The sequence below is a fragment of the Ambystoma mexicanum genome, chromosome 3p (genome assembly GCF_040938575.1).
Source record: "Ambystoma mexicanum isolate Mex_15411 chromosome 3p, UKY_AmexF1_1, whole genome shotgun sequence".
In the NCBI taxonomy this organism is placed as follows: Eukaryota; Metazoa; Chordata; class Amphibia; order Caudata; family Ambystomatidae; genus Ambystoma; species Ambystoma mexicanum.
In genome coordinates, this window is record NC_090925.1 from 270,200,422 (window position 1) to 270,221,086 (window position 20,665).

General features: G+C 45.4%; 1 protein-coding gene across 1 annotated transcript in view; it reads right to left on the reverse strand.

Annotated features, from left to right (window-relative positions):
• Window positions 1-20,665, reverse strand: part of NTSR1 (neurotensin receptor 1) — a 1,583,963-nt gene that overhangs the window by 54,479 nt on the left and 1,508,819 nt on the right. The window contains exon 3 of the mRNA XM_069650778.1: window positions 20,190-20,280. Within this exon, the coding sequence (XP_069506879.1) occupies window positions 20,190-20,280 (91 nt within the window). The remainder of the gene's footprint in view (window positions 1-20,189; window positions 20,281-20,665) is intronic.

Sequence of the window (20,665 nt, forward strand, 5' to 3'; positions counted from 1 at the left end):
AGATTGGCCAATATAATTTTGATCCAGGAGACATATCTGTTGCAAACTCTGGTTTTAGGTGGCTATCAGGTGCTTACTCAATTGGCAAGGCCTAGCAATGGGGGCAGTGCCTTGGGGGGCCTGCTTACGGCAGTGGGCTCTACTCTGAGGATGAGGGCATTGATGATTCCAATCTCCCATTTGGGGTGATGGCCACAAAATTAACTTCTTTCGATGGCTTAACTAATATGTTGATCATGAATATTTACTGTCATCGTGGAGTGTCTAATCTGCAAGATTTCCATCTGGCTATTTCTGATTGTATTACTACTTGAGCTAACTCTTTACACTGACGGAAGGATTCTTGCGCGGGGATGATATTAATTCAAATTGTATAATTCCTGAAAAACTAGATGGTAATTGGGGAGAGCTTACCTAATGACCCTAAAATCCAAAATGGTTTGAGGTGGTGGTCAACCATGGAGTCGCTGGGTTTGAGCTTAATTAATACCATGACAGTAGGGGACGGTAATGATTCGTCGGCATGCAGACGTGAAGAACACTTCTCAACCCTGGATACTATATTTGTGTATGTGGTCTTAAGTAGCTGCTACGTGAGTCTCGTAGTTCAACACAATAATTGGAGTGACCATGCAATTCTTACTGCCAAACTTAACTTGCGGATGGAAAAGTGGTCTAGTCCACAAATGGAGAATGTCAAAGTAACTTATTCTGGGAATGTAATTCAGTGATTTTACTGGAATATTGCAATTCTGAATGAAGAGCTGGAGGGAGTTATTAGAGGTACAGCCCTAGAATGGAAGTTGAGGGTATTCAATTGTCAGTGTTTCAATGATTTCATGGTAGAATTGATTGATCGTGTTGAACAGAATTGCGAATTCTCCAGCAGGGTAAGGGGGGAAAACAACACATGTTTATAACTTCACCGTGGTAGAAGCAAAGAGGAAGCTATATCAAGACATTAGGGTTTTGAAAGTGGTTAGTAAGGGGAATATTCATTTGAGGCCCGATTTGAAAAAAATTCAAAACAATATAAACATTTCTGTAAATCCATAAAAGCTACTATTTTGCAGTTGGATGCTAAATGTATGTTCCATACCTTAATTAAACATGATTCTTGTGCATTTTGGGTTCTAGCTTATAATTTGGACCCGTCGCTAGAGTCCAATACATTGAATGCAGTTTCAGAAACCCTATGGGTGGTCTTTAATGAGATTTTTGGTGGGGGGGCCGATTGAAAAGGAACTTGATTCTGATTCTGACATTAGAAAATATATTATTGATATTAAGATTGAGTGTGAGGACATTGAGGACCTAATAAAGAGGTGTAAGAAGTCACGTGCCCCAGGGCCTAATGGCCTTATGAATTACACCTTAAACTAGACCAGTAAACTGGTCTAGGGTCCTCTATATTTTGTTTGGAAGCATAATGGACTTAAGTATTATTCATATCTCATAGCGCACGGCTAATGTTGTTCCATTTTTAAGAGTGGCTCAAGGTCCGATCCAAAAAATGATTGACCCTTTTCATTAATCAATTCAGATTATAAAATATTCTCATCTGTACTTTTAGCTCTTGTAGAAGAATGAGCGTTGGTAACTGGATGATTCAGCCCCTTTCAGATGGATTTCCATAAAGGACACTCCACGAGCCTAAGCGGTTTGATGTTGAAGGCCCTGCAAGTTTTGGCATAAAATGGTTCTACCTATTTGGCATCCATCGAGCTTTCCATGGCCTTTGACAAGATATCTAAGAATAGACTGTGGAGTACACTTGCTGGATGGGGGCTCCCAGTTGGTTTGCTGAGACTCTTGATGGCTGTCTATGAGGATTCTGCGATTTGTGTGAGATTGAACAGGGATGGTGACATGTCAGAACATATTAAAACTTTTATGGGTTTGAAACAAGGATGCAATTTGGCACCATGCCTGTTCAATCTGTACGTCTCTCACGTGGTAAATTACCTGGATGGGACTTCCTGATCGCACCAGGTATTGGCGCTTTGAGCGTGGAACAGTTGGCATACGCGGATGATTTTTAGTTTTTTGATAACTATTGGTCTGGTTTACAATGTCTATTAGCAAAGTTCTCCTTGTTTGCCAATGATAATGGCCTTGTGGGGAATCCTAATAAGACCAAGATTTTAGCCATCTCTTGGGAGAAAAACAGGAAAGGTATGGTTTGGTCTTTGGAGAATAGGGCAATAGGTACAGTGGACGCTTTGGTTTATTTAGGTTTTCAGATCAGTGCTCTGCCAGGGAGCACAATCATTAGAGAGAGTCTTTTAAATAAAGAGAAGTTCTATGTCCAACCAGGTACTGTAAATCGATAGGAAGTATGGGCGTTTTTCAATCAAACCAGCTCTTATGTTCTATGAAGGTAAGATTGTCCCGAAACTAATCTATGGCTGGAGCTGGTAGCCCATACTATCTTAAAGGTTTTAGATCGCATTGAAGCGACCATTTATTGAGTAAAATACTGAAAGTGCCAAATGCAATACCACTGGCAGCCATTAGATTTGAGTTGGGGATTGTCTCGATGAGGGCACGGGTGCAGTGGCAAATACTTGCCTTATTCTCAAAATCTATCCACCCTAATCATCACTCCCTCCATGAGTTATTAGGAAAACAACTCTCTTCTACAAAGAATAATTATATCTTCCTCTGCCAGTTTGAAGATAGGTCACTAGCAATTCTGGATAATTTGGTGATGAACAGGGTTTTGTTGTTAGCTAACCTCGGGAGAGTAAGGAAAGCCCTGTATGATTATGACTGGGTTTGTACTACTGATTCTTTTCATTTGTATCCATCACTGCACAATTCGGTATTTTATCACAGAAGGCGGGGGGGGCATCAATGATTCTTGCGCTGTTTCCTAATAATCGTTACAGAATGATTCTACTGAGATTAAGATGCAATCTTCTGGTAAGTAAAGAGATCTTGTTGAGAAGAGGAAGAATCTCTCAGTTGGAAACCAATTACAGATTCTGTCATTTGGGCCCGATTGATACTGCATGACATTTGGTCTTGTGCTCCAAATACAAGTAGGATGACATATTTCCTTAACACATCCGAGCGGGTCACAATGGGAGCTCACTGAATTGTGACCATATTTAGGATAGATGTTTTAAAAGTAACTCTATTAAAGAGGGACTTGCTGTGTCTGGTTTTATCAAAACTATGAATCTGATTAATTGAATTTAATGAATTAATGAATTGATGTGTTTTTAATCAAGTGCGATTACAGCGTTTTTGATGTATTTTATGAGATAAATGTCTTGCTTTTTTTGTATCTTTTTTTCTCTGATTGTTTTTTATCCTATTTGATGTATTACTGTGTTAATGGATTTATCATATGAGTGTTTGTAAAGATTTTCTGTAAAACAAATACAAAAAAGTAAATACATTTTTTAAAAAATGATGTTTCAGAATGTCCATAAAATGAAAGTCAAACACTACACCTGTCCCTTAGGCTAAAACTAAAGAATCCTAATCAAAAGTAACGTTCTCTTACCAGGAGAATGACTCACTTCTTCTGCTGTCTTAAATGAAATTATATTCAGTACTCAAATAGCTACCAGGGGGCATGTCTCCCTTCTCCTGGTCTTGGTTTACACACAGTTCCAGAAGAAGCCAGGAGGAATGACTCCCTTCCCCTGGCTTCTCTGGTAATGTTCAAGCTGGGTCCAGCGGGAATGACTCTCTTCATCTGAATAATGGTTTCACCAAACTTCCAACGGTATGCAGATCCTGGGGGAATGACTCCCTTCCCCTGGGTGTTTTCAGATAACTTTCACAACAGTCCCAAGCTCTCTTTAGGCCATCAGTGGTCTTTTATATACCACTGTTTGGAAGGTTCCTCTGTCCAATATTCATCTTGTGATTCTTTGGGTCCCAGACCCTGTTTGTTCCCCCTTTCTGGTCAGGCCCACTTGGTTCACTCTCCTGCCAAGTACTGCCACAAGGAGGATGACTTGTATGCTGATATACATGATTTTGGTTTGGGTCCTAGACCCTGGTTTCTATTCTTCTTTAATTAAGCCCACTTGGTTCACTCCACTGCCAAGTACTGCCACAAGGAAGATGACTCGTATCAATATAGGTTTCACCTCAGTTTGGGTCCTAGACCCTTGGTTCCCTTTTCCTCTCACTGAGCCCCTTCTCAAGTACTGCCACAAAGAAGATGCTTTGTATCAATATAGATATCACCTTGGTTCGGGTTGCATGAGGAAGATACTTCATATCATTATTCCTGTGGGGTTTCTCTCCCACACCTCCAAGCCCCTACCGGTCCCCGTGATGTGCCTGTTACCTGTGTTGGCTCCAGGACTCTTGGCTGGTTCTTCCTGGGTGCTTGCATCTTCTCGTCGGGCTCCGTGGGAGTCTCTTGTTTCTGCTGCTCTTGCTCCGCGTACCTTCTTCCTGGACTCTTCAACTGATCTTTATCTACTGGAGGTGCCTCCCTCTGGAACAGCTTCCCTGCCTCCCTCCCTCCGTCTTGAGTTGGATCTCCTTAAGTTCCGGAAACTCCTCAAGACTTTCCTCTTTGCCTCCTCCTTTTCTCCCATCTACCCTGCTAGCCACCTCCTTCTGCTCGCTCACTCTCTCTCCTCTACTTCTGCTCAGTTTTGCTGACTTGCTGCCTGGTGTACCTTCAGAGCCTCACAGGTCCCATGCTTTTCCTTGCCAGTCTCCTGCACTTGCCCCCGGGCCTTGCACTTGGCGCATCATTTCTGCACTTCGGTTACGACCCATGAGAGTGGTATCTTCCTGCACTTCACCATGTAACCCATGGTCTGACAGGACTGGGCACACTTGGTCGCTATCCCTCACAAGCACTTCCTGTTCAGTGCCCCTGCATGATTTAAAGTTACCATGCCTAGAAAGATCATTTGTCTTGTCTTCCTTATGTCTTCCCCTCCCATGCATGGTTGCACTTTGAAACACTTGTATATAAATGCATAATAAATAAACAATCAATCAAAACGATGGAGTAGGTACTGCTACTGGACCACTCGGTCCACCTCCCAGAGGTCTCACCACTGTCTTTCAGGCTTCAGTCATGTCCTTGACTAGCTCCACAAAACCGGGCAATGGACTTCCCTCGTCGGCCTCTTGCGTTTAGGAGTGGACTGTTCTCGGCTTTCCCACCACATCCTCGGCGTATCCTTTGAACTTCCCAGGCTGGACTTTCATTTGTGTTGCTATGCGAGTCTCTTTCTCAAAGTCCTTTGTCAGTTTTTATGTGTTTCTCAGGACGACTCCCCATGGAAGCCTATTCCGTTCTGGTATCTTCTCTGTACCTTTCTTCATGGCTCCTGGTGTCCACCTCACATCAGTAATGGCCTTGCTGGTAATCTTCATGCTTTGGGTGATATTTATTGTGGCAGTACTAAAGTTAGTCATACGATTTGTATTGTTAGCCATCTTCTTTGGTGTGGTGGAAGAAACTGGTATAATGTTACAGTAACAAATAGAAGTGCTATCAATGGGGGGTACACGTGGTAACATGCTTGAGAGGGTAATGTGTTGTGTCGCCATTTACCAAGGTGGTTGTCCTTATCCCCAGAATGGGAGTCCCTCCCCATGAGGTCCTTCCGCATTAAACCACCAGTAGGGGCAATATTGGGTAGCGGCCTCACCTCCCGAAACTCATGTGAAAGGTCCCCCCCCCCGGGGAGAAGTGACAAGACCTAGTGAATCTTCACATACCCTTGCCCTAATGCTGCTGGTTTCCCCAGCTCCTTCTAAAGGAAATCTTGACAGGAAATCGATATTGTTCTGTTCATTTCCTTTACTGACCTCCACATTAAAGCAGAAGGGCTGTAGGTCTAACAAACAGGGAATTATTCTTGGGTTGGTGCATTTTCTTAAGCTGAGTCACGTAAGTGGAGAATGGTCTGTTATCAACATACATTTCCAGCCTGTCAGGCAATAATTTAAGTGGCCAATCACCCACTTGATGGCGAATGCCTCTAATTAATTGGTAGCGTAGTTCCTTTCTTGTGGGAAGAGCTTCTTGCTAATGACTAGAACCGGATGCTCCATGCCATCGTACTCTTGAGACAGCACAGCTCCTATCTCCACCTTAGAGGTGTCAGTTTGAAATATGAATTCTTTGTTGAATTTGGGGACCTTTAGCATTGGCTCACTGCATAGGATGGACTTTAGCGTGTCAAAACTAGCCTGATGTATTTTAGCCAATGCAGTTTTGTGGTTCAACATTATTTAACTTATCGATAAGACAGGAGGTGATGGCAGATCAATTTGGGATGAACCTCGAATACTAACCTTTAAGTCCCAGGAATGCCCCCAGGTCCCTGTTGGTCTTTGGGGCTGTTGTTGCCTGACCGGCTCAAACTATGTCCACTTGGCATTCCCCACAAAGAATCCCAAGTACTTCACCTGTGACTGGGTTAGGTTACGCATTGCAGGATTGGTGGTTAAGCCGGCTTGCCTGAGCGCCGTTGTTTTCTCATTAAGGTGGAACATGCAGTCCTCACAGGTCTTACAATGGATCACTATATCATCGAGATATTCACAACAAAATGTGGAAAAGGGTCAGAATATCTGATCAATTAATCTTTAGAAGGTGGTTGGTGTGCCATGGAGTCAGAAAGCAATGACTCTGAAGTGAAACTGTCCTCTGGGGGTGGAGAAGGCTGCCTTTTCTTCATCTGTGTGATTTAATGGCAGCTGCTAGTAGCCGTTGGTGTGATAAATTGTGGAGTTATAGAACGCCAATCTCTGTCAATCAATAAGGTCATCAATCCTGGGCTTCCGGTAGTTGTCGAACTGGGATATGGCATTTAATTTCCTAATCTCTAAACACATCCACCATGATTGATGAGGTTTTGTGACCAGGACTATCAGCGTGGCCACAGACTTTGAGAGGGTTCAATGATGTCTGCAGCGATCCTTTTCTCGACCTCTTGGAGGATTATTTCCTTCCTGGTTTACAGGATCCTGTAGGGTTTAAGATTGACCACCTTGCCTGGTGATGTGTAAAAACAGTGTTGGATTCCTTTCACTTCTACAGGCTCTCTACTGAAAACATCTTCAAACTGTTCTTGTAAATCCTGGATATAATGTTGTTGTTCTTTTTTTTATTTGATAGACCTGGACTAAGTTGTTATCAGTCTCACCTTCCTACAGCCAGGTGGCCATTAACACGGTTTAGGATTCTATTGGGTCTTCCCTCCACTCCTTCAGGAGGCTGACATGCCATATTTGAGACCTCAGTCTCCTATCTGGTTGGGAGATTAAGTAGTTATATGATCCGGTTTTTTCTAAGACCTCATAAGGTCCATGCCAGCGAGTTAGCATCTTTTGTTCAGAGATAGGTAAAAGTACCAACACTTTTTAACCAACAGAGAAGAATCAGGGCACTGTTTTTTTATCATAGTGAGCCTGTTGGCTTTCTTGGCCTTTTTCTAAATGTGTATGAACCAAGTCTTTAAAAACTTAGAAACCTCTGGGTATTAAGCACGTTATAAATAATCTATGATATCATACCTATCATATCATATCATATCATATCATATCATACTGCCATGTGTCCTTTCATCTGCTGCTCGGTTTGGCACAGTGGCAATATAGCCTCTTCCCTTTCCCCCCATTTTTCTTGTAACATGTCTAGAAAATCTTGTGCATCCCTTCCATAGATGAGTTTGAAAGTGGAAACACCTATAGAGGTTTTGGGTGCTTCCCAGATGGCAAAGAGGGCCCACGGGACAATCATGCCCCAATTGCGTACGCCGACTTCTACATGTTTATTAGAACACCTTTAGTGTCTTGTTGAAGCGTTCAACCAAGCCATCTGCCTGGGGGTGGTACACAGAGGTACACAATGTATTTTTATCTCAGCATCAATTTGCTCATAAATTTGGTTCCTTGATCCATTAGTATTTCCCTCAGAAAGCCCACTATGACAAAAAAGAATCAGATTTTCAGAATCTGTTTTAATGTGTTATTTCTCATTAGGAAGGCCTCCGGATAGCATGTTGCATAACCGAGAATCACTAGGATGTACTTGTTTCCAAGTTTGCATGGTTTGAAAGGACTCACAATGTCCATTCCAGTTTTGGAAAAGGGGATATATAAGATAGGCATGGTTTATAAGGGTGCAGGTGGAGGTGAGTGTGGAGCTGTCTTTTGGCAGAGGGCATGGGTAAACCCCTGGTAAACAGAACCTGCTAACCACCTATCCTTGGAATTTTGCCATTCCCAGATGTCCTGCTGTCAGATGGGCATATGCAATTTCTAGAACCATCCTTCTATGGTGCGTCAGAATCACAATCTGAGTTCTCGAGGTCCCTTCAGTGTTAGTGTCTCCCCTATACATTAGACCCTGTTTAAGAATACAAAATGGGCCATCTTTTATCCTGCCCTCTTCCTCAGAGATGACTGAGGAAGACTTCTGTCAGAATGTGGCCATTATGCTGTGCAAAAGCTCAAAGTCATCCTCCTCTATCTGTGGTTTTTGAATGGCTGCCAGAGCCGGAGGATCTTCATCGGCTTTTCCCAACCTTTTGTTCCGCTTTTCATGACATCTTGTTCTTGAACTTCTGTTGGTTTGGGAAAAATGGCACTTTCAAGAATCCCTTTTGCGACTTTCTGAACAGCTTCAATGTGATAGAATTGTTTGCCATTATTCTGTATCAGGTCCTTGACATCATTTCGATAGTCTGGGCCTATGACCCCAGCCATTATGCACAGACCATGCCTCCAAGCTAAGCCCAATTTGGATAATAGGTGGCTGTAGGTGCCTTTGGGTACGGCTAGTATCAACTCATTTGGAACTAATTTGATGCTCCCCCACCGCTATGGCGATGTCCCTACTACTATGTATTTCAAATCCTATGGACTTGCTTGTGGCTACAGAGGGGCTGGAGGCTCTGTCGCTTGGCTTGGAAAACCTAAGGTTCACCCAGTTTTTATCCCTTGGGTCAAAGCCCACTCCTGGCACCATTTATAAGGGTGCAGAAGAAGGCAAATGACCAGGATGTGTCATAGTGGTTGGCAAAGACTTTTATTGAATTCAAAATCCTAGCTATCCCTAACTCTGAGAGGGGTTTCCCTGCCTCAAACGTAAGACTAAAGCATCTGTCAGAATGTTTGTAAACTGAAAAAAACACCATCTTGAGTCAACCCCCTACTTCTATCCCTTACACTACTACTAAAGTATATTAATCAAAAGCAAAGTTCTCTCACCAGGAGAATGACTCACTTCTCCTAGTATCTTAAAGGAAAGCCTCTTCAGTACTCCAGTTGCTACCAGGGGGAATGACTCCCTTCCCCTGGTCTTGGTTTACGCACAGTTGCAGAAGTAGCTAGGAGGAATGGCTTCTCTGGTAATGTTCAATCTGGGTCCAGGGGGAATGATTTCCATCCACTGAATAATGGTTTCACTGAAGTTCAAACAATATCCAGGGGGAATGACTTTCACAACAGTCCCAGGCTCTACTTAGTCCATTAGCGGTCACTTCGTTACCCACATGGTTCACTCCCCTGCCAAGTACTGTCACAACGAAGATGACTCGTATCAATATAGGCTTCACCTTGGTTCGGGTCCCACACCCTTTGTTTTTTTTCCATCTGTCTAGGTCCACTTGGTTATGATATGATATGATCAGTTATTTATAACAAGCCTGTACACAAGTATTTCTAGACAAGGGACGGAAGACAGAGGGAGGACAGACACATCATCTTACTAGGCCTTGTGTCATTCATACCATGTAAGTGTGAGAACAAGAAGTGCAAGGGGAAAGAGGGGGGCAAGCGAGAAGGGGGGGACAGGGCAGCAATGCTCTGAGCAAGTGCAGTCAGGGCAGCGTGGCTCTGGGTAGTGCAAGGAGAACAAGGGACGGTAGGGTTACAGTTACAGCCGCCTAAGTGCATGGCAGGCCCAGAGGCAGTGCAAGGGTGACTGATCAAAAGAGAGCCTGGTACTCAGTGAGACTCTGAGGGTAGTCAAGAAACTAGTCGGTACAGCAGACAGGTAGGTCAGCAGGGGGGGATAAAGCGAAAGTAGAGGAGAAGAGGAACGTTTTGAGCTGCTTCGGGAACTTCAAGTGTTCCGGCTCAATGTGAGAGGTGCAGGGAGGCCATTCCAGAGGGAGGCACCTGCAGAAGAGGGAGATCTACCAACCACTCTGCCTGGAGAATCATCTAACCCTTAGAGAGTTGGAGGTAGCTGAGGGAAGGGCTCGAGAAGGAAGGTATTTTGGAAGAGAGTGTTGGATGTAGTGCGGGCCCTGGCCTCAGAAAGACTTGTGACAATGTAAAGGATCTTGAACTTGATCCTTGCAGCCACCGGGAGTCAGTGGAGAGATTGCAGGGCTGGAGAGACATGGTCCCTGGGCTTGAGGCCAAGGATAAGTCTTGCAGTCCTGTTCTGGATTAGTTGCAGAGGGCGGAGAGTAGAGGAAAGCAGATTGAGAAAGAGGCTGTTGCAATAGTCCGGCCTAGAGAGAACCGGTGCTTTGGAGACAGTGAGCTTATGCGGGAAGGTGAGAAAGGGAAGAGTCCCTTTGAGGAGGTGCAACTGTTAGTGGGACTTCTTGGTGACATCCGAGATGTGAGGAGAGAAAGAGAGAGTGGAGTCAAAGATGAAACCAAGGTTGTTTGCCTCACAGGAAGGCAAAGGAAGAGGGCCCAAGGTGGGCAGCCAGAGTGAGAGAGGGAAAACAGGGGCAGGAGTCCCAATTAGAAGGATCTCCATCTTAAAGGCATTAAGGCAGAGATCGTTGCCGGTGCACCAATCCTGAATTGACTATAGACAGTTAGGAATGAGCGAGAGAGGAGAGGGGGCTGAGGGGAGCCTGAAAGAAAGATGAGAGTCATCTGCATAAGACTGAAAGTTCGAGTAGAAGGTAGAGATCAGGTTGGCCAAAGGGGCCAAGTAGAGGTTGAAAAACCAGGGTGAGAGATTAGAACCCTGGGGAACCTCACAGTTAGAGAGAGAGAAAGGGACCAAGTTGGACGTGGGAGAGGCAGTCCAAGAGGAAGAGGTCAGCCACTCCAGTGCCCGATCCGTGATTCCCAGGTTCTCACAGAGTCAAGTGATCAGGATGGCTTGTTTAACCGTGTCAAAAGCAGAAAAAAAGTTCAAGGAGGATGAGGCATAAGAAATGCTGGAATCAAGGTCAGTGAGCAGATCTTCACTGGTGTTCAGGAGAGCAGTTTCTGTGCCTCTAGCTGCTCGGAAGCCAGACTGATGGTCATGGAGACAACCAACAGACTCAGTGTGGAGACTAAGCTGGGAGATGACCAGCTTTTCCAAGAGTTTGCCCATGAAAGGGGTGATGGAGATTGGGCAATAGATTGCCTGGCAGGTAGGATCAGCAGACGGCTTCTTGAGGAGGGGGTGCACAAGGGAGTGCTTAAGGGGAGAGGGGAAGTTTCAGTGGCGAAAGATTGATTATAGAAATAGGCCAAGGCTGGAGCAAGGGTGTCAGTATGGTCCGTGATGGCACCTGTTTGGACGACACTTTCATAGATCGGACTTGTCTAGAAAACTTGTCAGGTGTTGTCAGAGCAAAAGAGGAGAAAGGAGGAGGAGAGGGAGGGATGGCCAAAGGGAGGCTGAAAGAGGAATAGCGAGAGGAAGAGGAGATAGAGGACAGGATGTCCTGAGTTTTAGAGGAGAATTCAGAGGCCAGAGCCATACAAAAGGCCTGGGAGGGAACAAGAGATTTTAAAGAATGTGTCCATGTTGTTAGAGGCTGCAGAGAAGCAGGCTTGAAAGTGTGCTCTCTTCTTGGACACGACAGAGAGTCTGCATTCCCTTTGGAGCAGGCAGCAGGCCAGTTTGTCAGAGGATGTGCCCAAAGCCCTCCACTTCCTCTCAGCCACCCTGCACTTGCATTTCAGGACGGCAAGGTCAGAATCATACAAAGAGTTGAACTTGGAGGTAGGCTTCAGCTGAATTTTCATGACAGGGGCAAGGATGTCCGAGTTGTGGGAAATAGAAAGATGCAGATTATAAAGGCCTGGGTCAGGGTGTGAGTCAGCCTCAGGAGTAGGAGGAGCAGAGAAAGTAGAGGCAAAGGCATCCACTGACACACGCTTCATGGGCCAAATGACCGAGAAGGTAGGTGGCAGTGCTGGGGGGGGTTGCGTGAGGGATAGAGATTGTCAAATGAGAAGAGAGTAGACAGTGGTCAGTCCAATAGAGAGGAGTGGTGAGAGGGTGAGAGAGGTGGATGTCTTAAGTGATGAGAACATCCACAGTATGTCTGGCAGAGTGTGCCAGGCCACAGAGCAGAATGGAAAGAGAGAAAGTGTCGCAGACGTTGCAGAAAACCCCAGAGGAGGGATCAGAAACACACAGGTGGATGTTGAGATCTCTGAGGAGAGGTTGAGAAGTAGAAGAGGAGAGGACAGCCCATTCAGAGAGGAAGTGGGCGAGTTGTCCGGGTGGCCTGTATATGGTGCCCACAGTTAGAGACAGGCCAGAAGAGATAGCGAGCCTGCAGACAAGGCATTCAAAGGAGGATTCAGCCTGCATGGGATGACAGAGGCTGGGACACACTCTGGAAAGATCAGAGCTGCTCCACCTTCAGGACGGTTGGGTCTGGGCTTGGAGAGGATCTTGTAGACCACAGGGGGGAGAGTGTAAAAACTTGTGACAGAACTGGCCGTAAACCATGTCTCGGTGAGAGCAAGAACATCTAGTCAATCTATGCTGGCCTACTAAAATACTGGAGAAGGTGGTATGTGGCCAGTTCCAGGCATTTGTCGATAGTGAAGGTCTCTTGGATGACCTGCAGTCTGGTTTCCATCCCAAGTATGGGACGGAGACGGCACTGTTGACTGTCCAGGATGATCTATTGGAGGCTGTGGACAGATAGAAATCTACAGCATTGGTAATGCTGGACCTGTCTGCGGCCTTCAATATGGTGGACCACCATATTGTGCTCCAACGCATAAGTAAAGTTGGGAGAGCCTCCGATCAGGTGACACAGTGGTACAGTTCCTTTTTAAAGCAAAGGACCCAACAGGCCTATCTGGGAGGGTTTCTCTCAGAAATAATGTGGCAGAAATGGATCATCACTGTCCCCCCTGATTTTTAACGTATACTTTCGTCTGGTATTTGATATCTTAAGGAGACATGGGGCCTCATTACGAGTTTGGAGGTAGCCATGCCCTTAATAAGGGCATGGCTACCACCAAACTCGGGTCCGGGTACGGATTCCCTGAATGGGGAAATACCGGGCCATTCCGACCTTGGAGGGCACAGTATTTCCCCATTCAGGGAACCCGGACCTGGTCCATCCCCATTCCCATTTGAGCCCCCATATGGCTCAATGGGAATGGGGATCATGCTAACAACAGGCCCGTTAATGACGTGCCCATTGTTAGCATGCTATGCCACTCGCGGGACCCGCTAAGGACGTTTGTTAAAACCAGGCATCCTGAGCTGGTCCCAAGAGCGGACCTCGTTATAGGGTGGTAAGGGGTTAACGGCTCCGGAACCTTTTCCAGCGCCATTAACTCCTTACCGCCCTCTTCGTAATGAGGCCCATGGTCTGCAATTCCACTCCTACGCAAACGATACCCACATTTACATCAAGATAGATAACTTTGAGGATGCATTTGAAAAGATTGAGCAATATATGAGGGAAATTATGGGATGGATGACAAGTAATCAATTGCAGTTGAATGCATCAAAAACCAAACTAATATTGTTTGAACCAGAAGGTAAAATGAGCCAGGAGAAACAACTGCCCCGTCAGCCCCACCGAATACTTGGGGAAGAACTGCACTACTCAAAGAAAGTAAAATACCTTTTGTGTCTGTGACAGGAAAACCTGGGTGGAGAAGCACAAGTGGGTGCCAAAGTGAAGGCAGTATATTACACACTGTGAGTGTTGAGAAATGTGCTCCGATTTGTCACTAAGGCATATCAGACAATAGATGTAGGGGCAGTAACAAACTCACATTTAGACTATTGCAATAACCTGCTGGCAAGGTTGCCAGGTAACCAGATCAGCAGATTGCATAAGTTGCCGAATGCAGCAGTTAGGCTTATTGGGCACCTAAGGAAGTGGGACCATGGGCCTCATTAAGAGTTAGGAGGTAGCCGGGTCCGGTCTGGCGGAATGGGGACTTACCGGGACATTCCGACCTAGGCAGACCCGGTAAGTCCCCATTCCAAATGCCATTCCCCATTCCCATTTGAGCCCCCATTATTAGCTCCAAGGTCCCTTAACGGGTCCCCGTAAAGAACAGCTGGTCAGACCAGCCGTTCCTGGTGGGACCCGCTAAGGGACCTCGGAATAGGGTGGTAAGGGTTTAACGGCACCGGTCCTCCTTACCAGTGACCGTTAACCCTTACCGCCCAACTCGTAATGACCCCCCATGTCTCTGCCTTACGTAGATCGCTGCCCTGGTTGACGGTCGAGGACCGTATTAACTTTAAGGTGGCATATCTGATGTTCAGTTCCATTAATGGTCTTGCATCTGTGTATCTTGCAGCCAAAGTGTGCTCATATCATCCTGCAAGAGACCTGCGATCAGGAGACAAATTGCTGATGCACATACCCCTGTCTAAGTAAGTATATAAAGGAGACAGGAGATTTGCTGTGTTCAACCCCAAAATCTGAAACCAGTTACCACTGGATATCCAAGTCTGTCCATCCATGGCACTCTTTAGGAAGAGGCTAAAAACCTTCCTATTTAAATAAGTGGCTAGAGCATATCCCATCTGTAATTTATGCACACTCTATGGGCCTCATTACGACCCAGGCGGTAAGTTACCGCCTGGGCCGTGACTTTACCACCATGGCGTAAACTACGTTTACGCCATGGTGGTTGGCGGACTTACCGCCCCATTCCGAGTTTGGCGGGGCGGTAAGTCCCCAATCCCCATTTACCCTTCCCCATTCCCATTTTTGCCCCATAGGGCATAATGGGAGTGGGGAAGGCGTTAATTACGCCACCGTAAATTACGGTGGCGTAATTAACTCCATGGTCCCTTAGCGCCATGGATTTTAACACCTGCTAAAAGCAGGTGTTAAATCCGCCATGGCGCTAAGGGACCTCCTACTCAGGCGGTAAGGGTCGGCGCTGTTTACGGCGCCGTAAACCCCTTACCGCCTGGGTCGTAATGAGGCCCTATGTATGTTAGATAGTAGTCATCTGCACCCGAATGCAGTTAAGTCTGTTTGGTGCACGTAAGAAATATTAAAACAAATCAGATCATAGGTCGAGTCCTTCGAGGAGGTGACAGATGTCAATGAAGTATACGACAGCAGAATGAGAGTGGAGCAGGTTGCCACATTTGAAAGACTTCCATGGACGGGTACAGGGTTAAGGTACACATTGCTGAGGTGGTATAAGGGCACACGGGTGGGCATAGGAGGAAGATGAGGGTGCCAGAGAGGTGGCGGAAGGAGTAGCAGTAGAGGGAGGAAGCTGATAAAATGCTAGACACGCCTATCAAAATGGAGGAGATTGGGCTGAGGGCCTTGAACCAAAACGGTGCAGTTCAGATAGACATTAATGATGGTCTTGGAGGAGTGGAAGTGGGCCAAGAGGACCTCCCACCTAGTGCCACCATTAATGGGAAATGAGGAGGAGAGAGAACAGAGACCATTTGAAGGGTTCATAGGTCTGGAGAGGGGACGACAAAGAGGATGTCAGTGAGAGTCTGTCTGGAGGAAGCACTGGTGTAGGTATCAGCGATCGGGAGGCCCGGGTCTGAGACCAGGATGTCCTTCTTGAATTCTTCCTTCCAGACTTAGTGATAGGGATAGGGTTAGAGATAGTAGCAGTTAGAGAAGATAGCAGAGACAGAACACACCATCGGGGGTGTGAAGGAGGTAGGTGGAGGAGAAGGGGGTGAGAGAAGAGAGAAACGCACAGCCCTATGTCACACAGCTGAAAAGACACAGGGGGAGGAGGAAGAGGGGGCCGGGGTTACAACAAAGGAAGACACTGGAGGGAAATAAGTTACTCACAACAATGAACCGCATACATTCCAGGGGGGAATCTAGATGGGAGACTAGAGAGAACCAACAACAATACCACAGTTGCCAGAATGTGAAAACACCCAGATTCGACTTTCTCAGAAAAAGTTCTGACCACAAATAGCAGCCTGCAGGGTACTTCCCTCCAGACTCCCGGGAGACATGACTCCTTAGCCACACTGCTGCCCCAGAACCAGCACCGGCCAGAGTTTCAGCACACTAGTCTCCTCTGGGCTGTTGATCCTGCTGCTATCTGCTCCTTTGCTTCTGTGGTCCAAACCACGTCCCCAGCTCACTCTCTCACCTGTGAAGACCCACACCTTTTATAGTTGGAAAAGCAGTCAAGTGGAGTCAGGTGTGAGTGATAATTGGAAAATGCCTGACTCTGTCTGACTCTATCAATGGGACAACTTAGGTTCTTTCTTCAGCCGTTTTCCCTTACACTCCCAATGTTATTTCTATGGGAAATCTTCCTCACTCCCGGTGGCTCTTCATCATCTCAGTAGTTGTTGAAAAGCGGCAGGGGGTGATGGAATGGTTTTGGAAGATAGATCTATTTCCCATTATTCTATGAGGGAATTGAACATGGACATATGGAAATCATTTACCCTGGTTTTCCCTCAAGAGGATGATTTCCCCCTTCCATATTCCTAATGGTTCATTATACATGTCTGGGTTGTGATGGTATTCCCTGTAGTTTAAATTGGTAGGTGATGAAGGGATATTGACATCAGACAGCTGGCTTGGTTTTAGTGGGTTTCTCCTTCTTCCCCACCTTCGGCAATTGATTCCCCCCAGACCCCACCTTTGGTCATTAAGGACGGGATTGGATTTAGGGAAAATGAGACCTGGATCAGGGTGACGGGAATCAAGGTATCCCATGAAGGAATCCGGGACATCCTCCTCCTCTTCTGTTTCCCCATCAAAATACCTCATCTCGCCTGGGGCATTCCCACAAAGGTGACCCCGGATTCCCCTACCCAGGTGATCCTCCCTCGCTCATCCATCCCAGGGCTGAGATCTAAGTTCTATGGCCCTCCCCATGCCACCTGAATAGAGGACTCTATGGGTCTTTAATGGGAGAATGCCCATAGGTTTCTCACAGTCAGTACTGAAGTTAGTCCTACTACATGTATTGTTAGCATCTTCTTTGTATCCATAGAAGCAACTGGTATAATGTTACAATAACAAATAGAAGTGCTATCAAGAATGGGGTGGGTGACAGGTGGTAACAGGCTTGAAAGGGTTATTTTCAGCATGTTGTTTCGACTTTTACCCAGGTGGTCATCCTTATGCCCAGGAGGGGAGTCCCTCCCCATGAGGTCCTGTGGCATTAACCCCCCCCCCCCCATGGGGAATATTGGGTAGCAGCCTCACCTCCCTAGCCTCTTGGGAAAGATCTCCCCCTGGGGAGAAGTGACAACACTTAGTGAATTGTCACAGTACATTTCATTTTTTTTCAACTGCACACATTTTAATGGGGGAAAGCAATGAATAGCACACTTTATCATTGCTAATAATGGAATTGTGTAAAGTGGGAAATACTGTGAATATCAGATCAGGTGCTATGGGAAATTACAGGTTTGCTGGGAATGTCAAAATGCGTTCTTATTAATGCCAAATTAGGAGACTCCTGGGAATTTCAAGTATGCTGCAATGTCAAACTAGGACTTTACTGGGAATGCAAGCCTTACTGGGAATGCAAAACTGAGAACTCAATGGGAATGCCAACCTGAAATCTCTCTATGACTGTCAATCCGTGATGTTACTGCGAGTGACAAGCTTACTGAGCATGTCTTGGCAGATCATGACATGGAATGTCATGACATGAGTGTGAGAGCATGACAGTGAGTGTCATAAGGTGTGTGGCTTTGATAGTGAGTATGAGATTGTGTGTGAGTGTGAGTGGGAATGAGTGTGAGGGTGCTAGAGAATGCGAGGGTGGGAGTGAGTGTGAGAGAGTCAGTGTGAGGGCAAGCATGAGAGTGACATAATTACAACCAAAGCCATGCAACTTCTGTTCTGCAGAAAAGCACTTGGGATGCACATGGTCCAACAGAAATGTTTTTCGAGCAGAGCTAGGATGCCACCCGTTACTGAGAGAAATTAAGAAATGTACATCCTTCTTAAGCTTAAACACTGAAACCCCAACTGCAAAAACAATGCACCATGACTCAACTACACCTACTCACAAACAAAGAGAAACAGGTCTACATTACGGACTGGAATTCCAGGACTCAAACACAAAACAACAATTAAATGCACCAGAGTACTAAACGGAAGGTAACCCTAGCAAACTACCTCATCAGAGAAATAAACCGGAAGCTTTTGACCAAGTGCAAGCTCAGTACGTAACTTCCACATACCAATAAGTCAGAGGGGCCTGCATAGGCTGTCTTGGAAGGCAGAGTAGGGCCAGCTTTGCCACCAATTGGACACATGGCAGGTGGACAAACATGAGTCCCATGTTCTCTTACACTGCCCCAATTATGAGAATACAGGGCTACTTTCAAGTACTCGCCAGAATGGTGAACTCCTAGACAAAGGTCAAAGTTGAGCAAAATTCGACATCCTGCTTGGAGAAAGCCCAGATACACTGGAAAAAGTAACAACATTCCTGGAAGTCTGCAAAAATGAAATGGGTTTGAGAGTAGGCGACTGAGACTAAGTCAAGAGTGAGTGAGACGGAGCGTGTAAACTCTTGGGCATTACTTCTGGAGTAATGTCTCCATGTGATTTGTAATTTGTTTACAGACCATCTATATCTCAATAGTTAGTCTACATTTTGTTAGACAGGAGTCACTATTGCACTTTACATTTGTCGTTTGTTTTATGACTATTGATTGTTAAAATTATCTTTGTGATTGTGTCTATATAATTGTTTGTGTTAATTGTGTGTGATAACCACCTTCTGGTTTTGTATATTTATTGATAAACATTTGTTTTACTCATACACTTGAAGTCAATTGGTTGCTCTGTGGTTATTCAACATTAGTGTTATACACAATTCTCCCTCTCTGATTTTTCAACGTTGTGGATACCTTCTCATTCCTGACCTCTATACGTCTTTTGGAAATTTGATGCGACTATACTTTTATTATATGAAAAGACAGATAATTTTTAATCTTTATGTGGCCCCAATTCTGATGGGGTGCAAACATTTCCCTCCCAATATAGGCGGGGTGTTTACACCTTGGATTTCTTTCGCTGATGACACGGTTTGTTGGATAAGACCCCTTTGGACCTTCAGCATACAATGGATGCTCTTTATTCATAGGCATCTGAAAACCATCTGCAAATGCACAGAAACAAACCATGATTATGGCAATCAAAACAAAACAGAAACACCAAGCAGTGTATGTTTGGTACATGGGTGGGCAGCGATTGCAGGTTGTAGACCAATATTTGTACCTTGGCTTGCCATTTTACAGCACCCCTAAAACTCAGCGCTACAACTGCTACATTTGGCTTAAAGTCATGCGAAAGTGGCAAGTAATCAAAAATTCATAGCAACTGTAGCGGGTGAGTCTATTGTAGGTTTCGTTGAGATCTATAAGAAAGAGGTAGTCCCTAGTATATTATACGTGATGGAAATTTTGGCTAACCACCAGGTCAAACGGTTACCACGGATAGAAGAGAAGTTGTCAAGGTCTTTATTGGGACTCCTGGCTTCAGTCCCGGTGAAGGAGTTGCATTTAGAGCTGAACACAGTCTCCTTACTAACCCAATGCAAAATCTATTGTTGCAAAATGATGAGAAATCATTTGTATGCCCAAACACTGATGAAACAATGTTGACAACATGTGCTGCACATATCAGATATAGATCCGAAAACATTGCTCACAAGGATTTCATTCTTACAGTCAGCAACCACTTAGGGGCTATAGGATTGCCATTTAGTGCTCTGCTGGAGGGTAGAAATAATTAGCCAAAAGCATTAAATAAAAAAATATTTTTTTTAAAAGTCAGATAATGAGCCAGGGTTTGAAGGATATCACCAAGCCCCATTGGGTGCCTGTAATATCAATCTACATCTAAGAGGGTTATGCAAGTCTCCAAGTACAGATCATCGCTATAAGTAAGACAATGAAAGTGCTTATTTCCCCTCACCCAACCCTCCCCCCGCCCCCTATTTATTACAATGCAAGCTATGTGGGCATTTCCCAGTGCATGCTCTTCACTAGAGATACTACAGGCAGGAGTCTCATTACTTACTCAGTCCACTGATCTTCAGGAACATAGCAGTACATGAGCCTCCGGATGTGATATGGGAGCCAGCAGACAACAAATGCAATCACCACAGCACCTGGGAAACAAAGACAGCACAATTCAGGGAGTGCAGTGGTGAATGGTGCATTTAAAAGCATATCGACACATACACATTGACACCTCAAAGTGTCAATGTCACAGCAACTTTCCAAATTACAGTGTCAGCTTAGAACTCCATTGCCGGTTCCATTATATCCATTATGCTCACTTTGCACAGAATTGTCAGTTTCAACTGTGCTCCATTTAGTACATCATGGCCGGTTCGGCTACCGTGTCATTGTACGGAAGTGACTTCCCTCTCCCATCACCTTTTGCCTTCTACCAGTGGCAGAACAAAGGCAGATCTATGCTTTTAGGGTGAACTTAGACCAGGACAGACAGAACATCTACTGTCAAAGACTCTGCTCCCCAAACAGTATCTG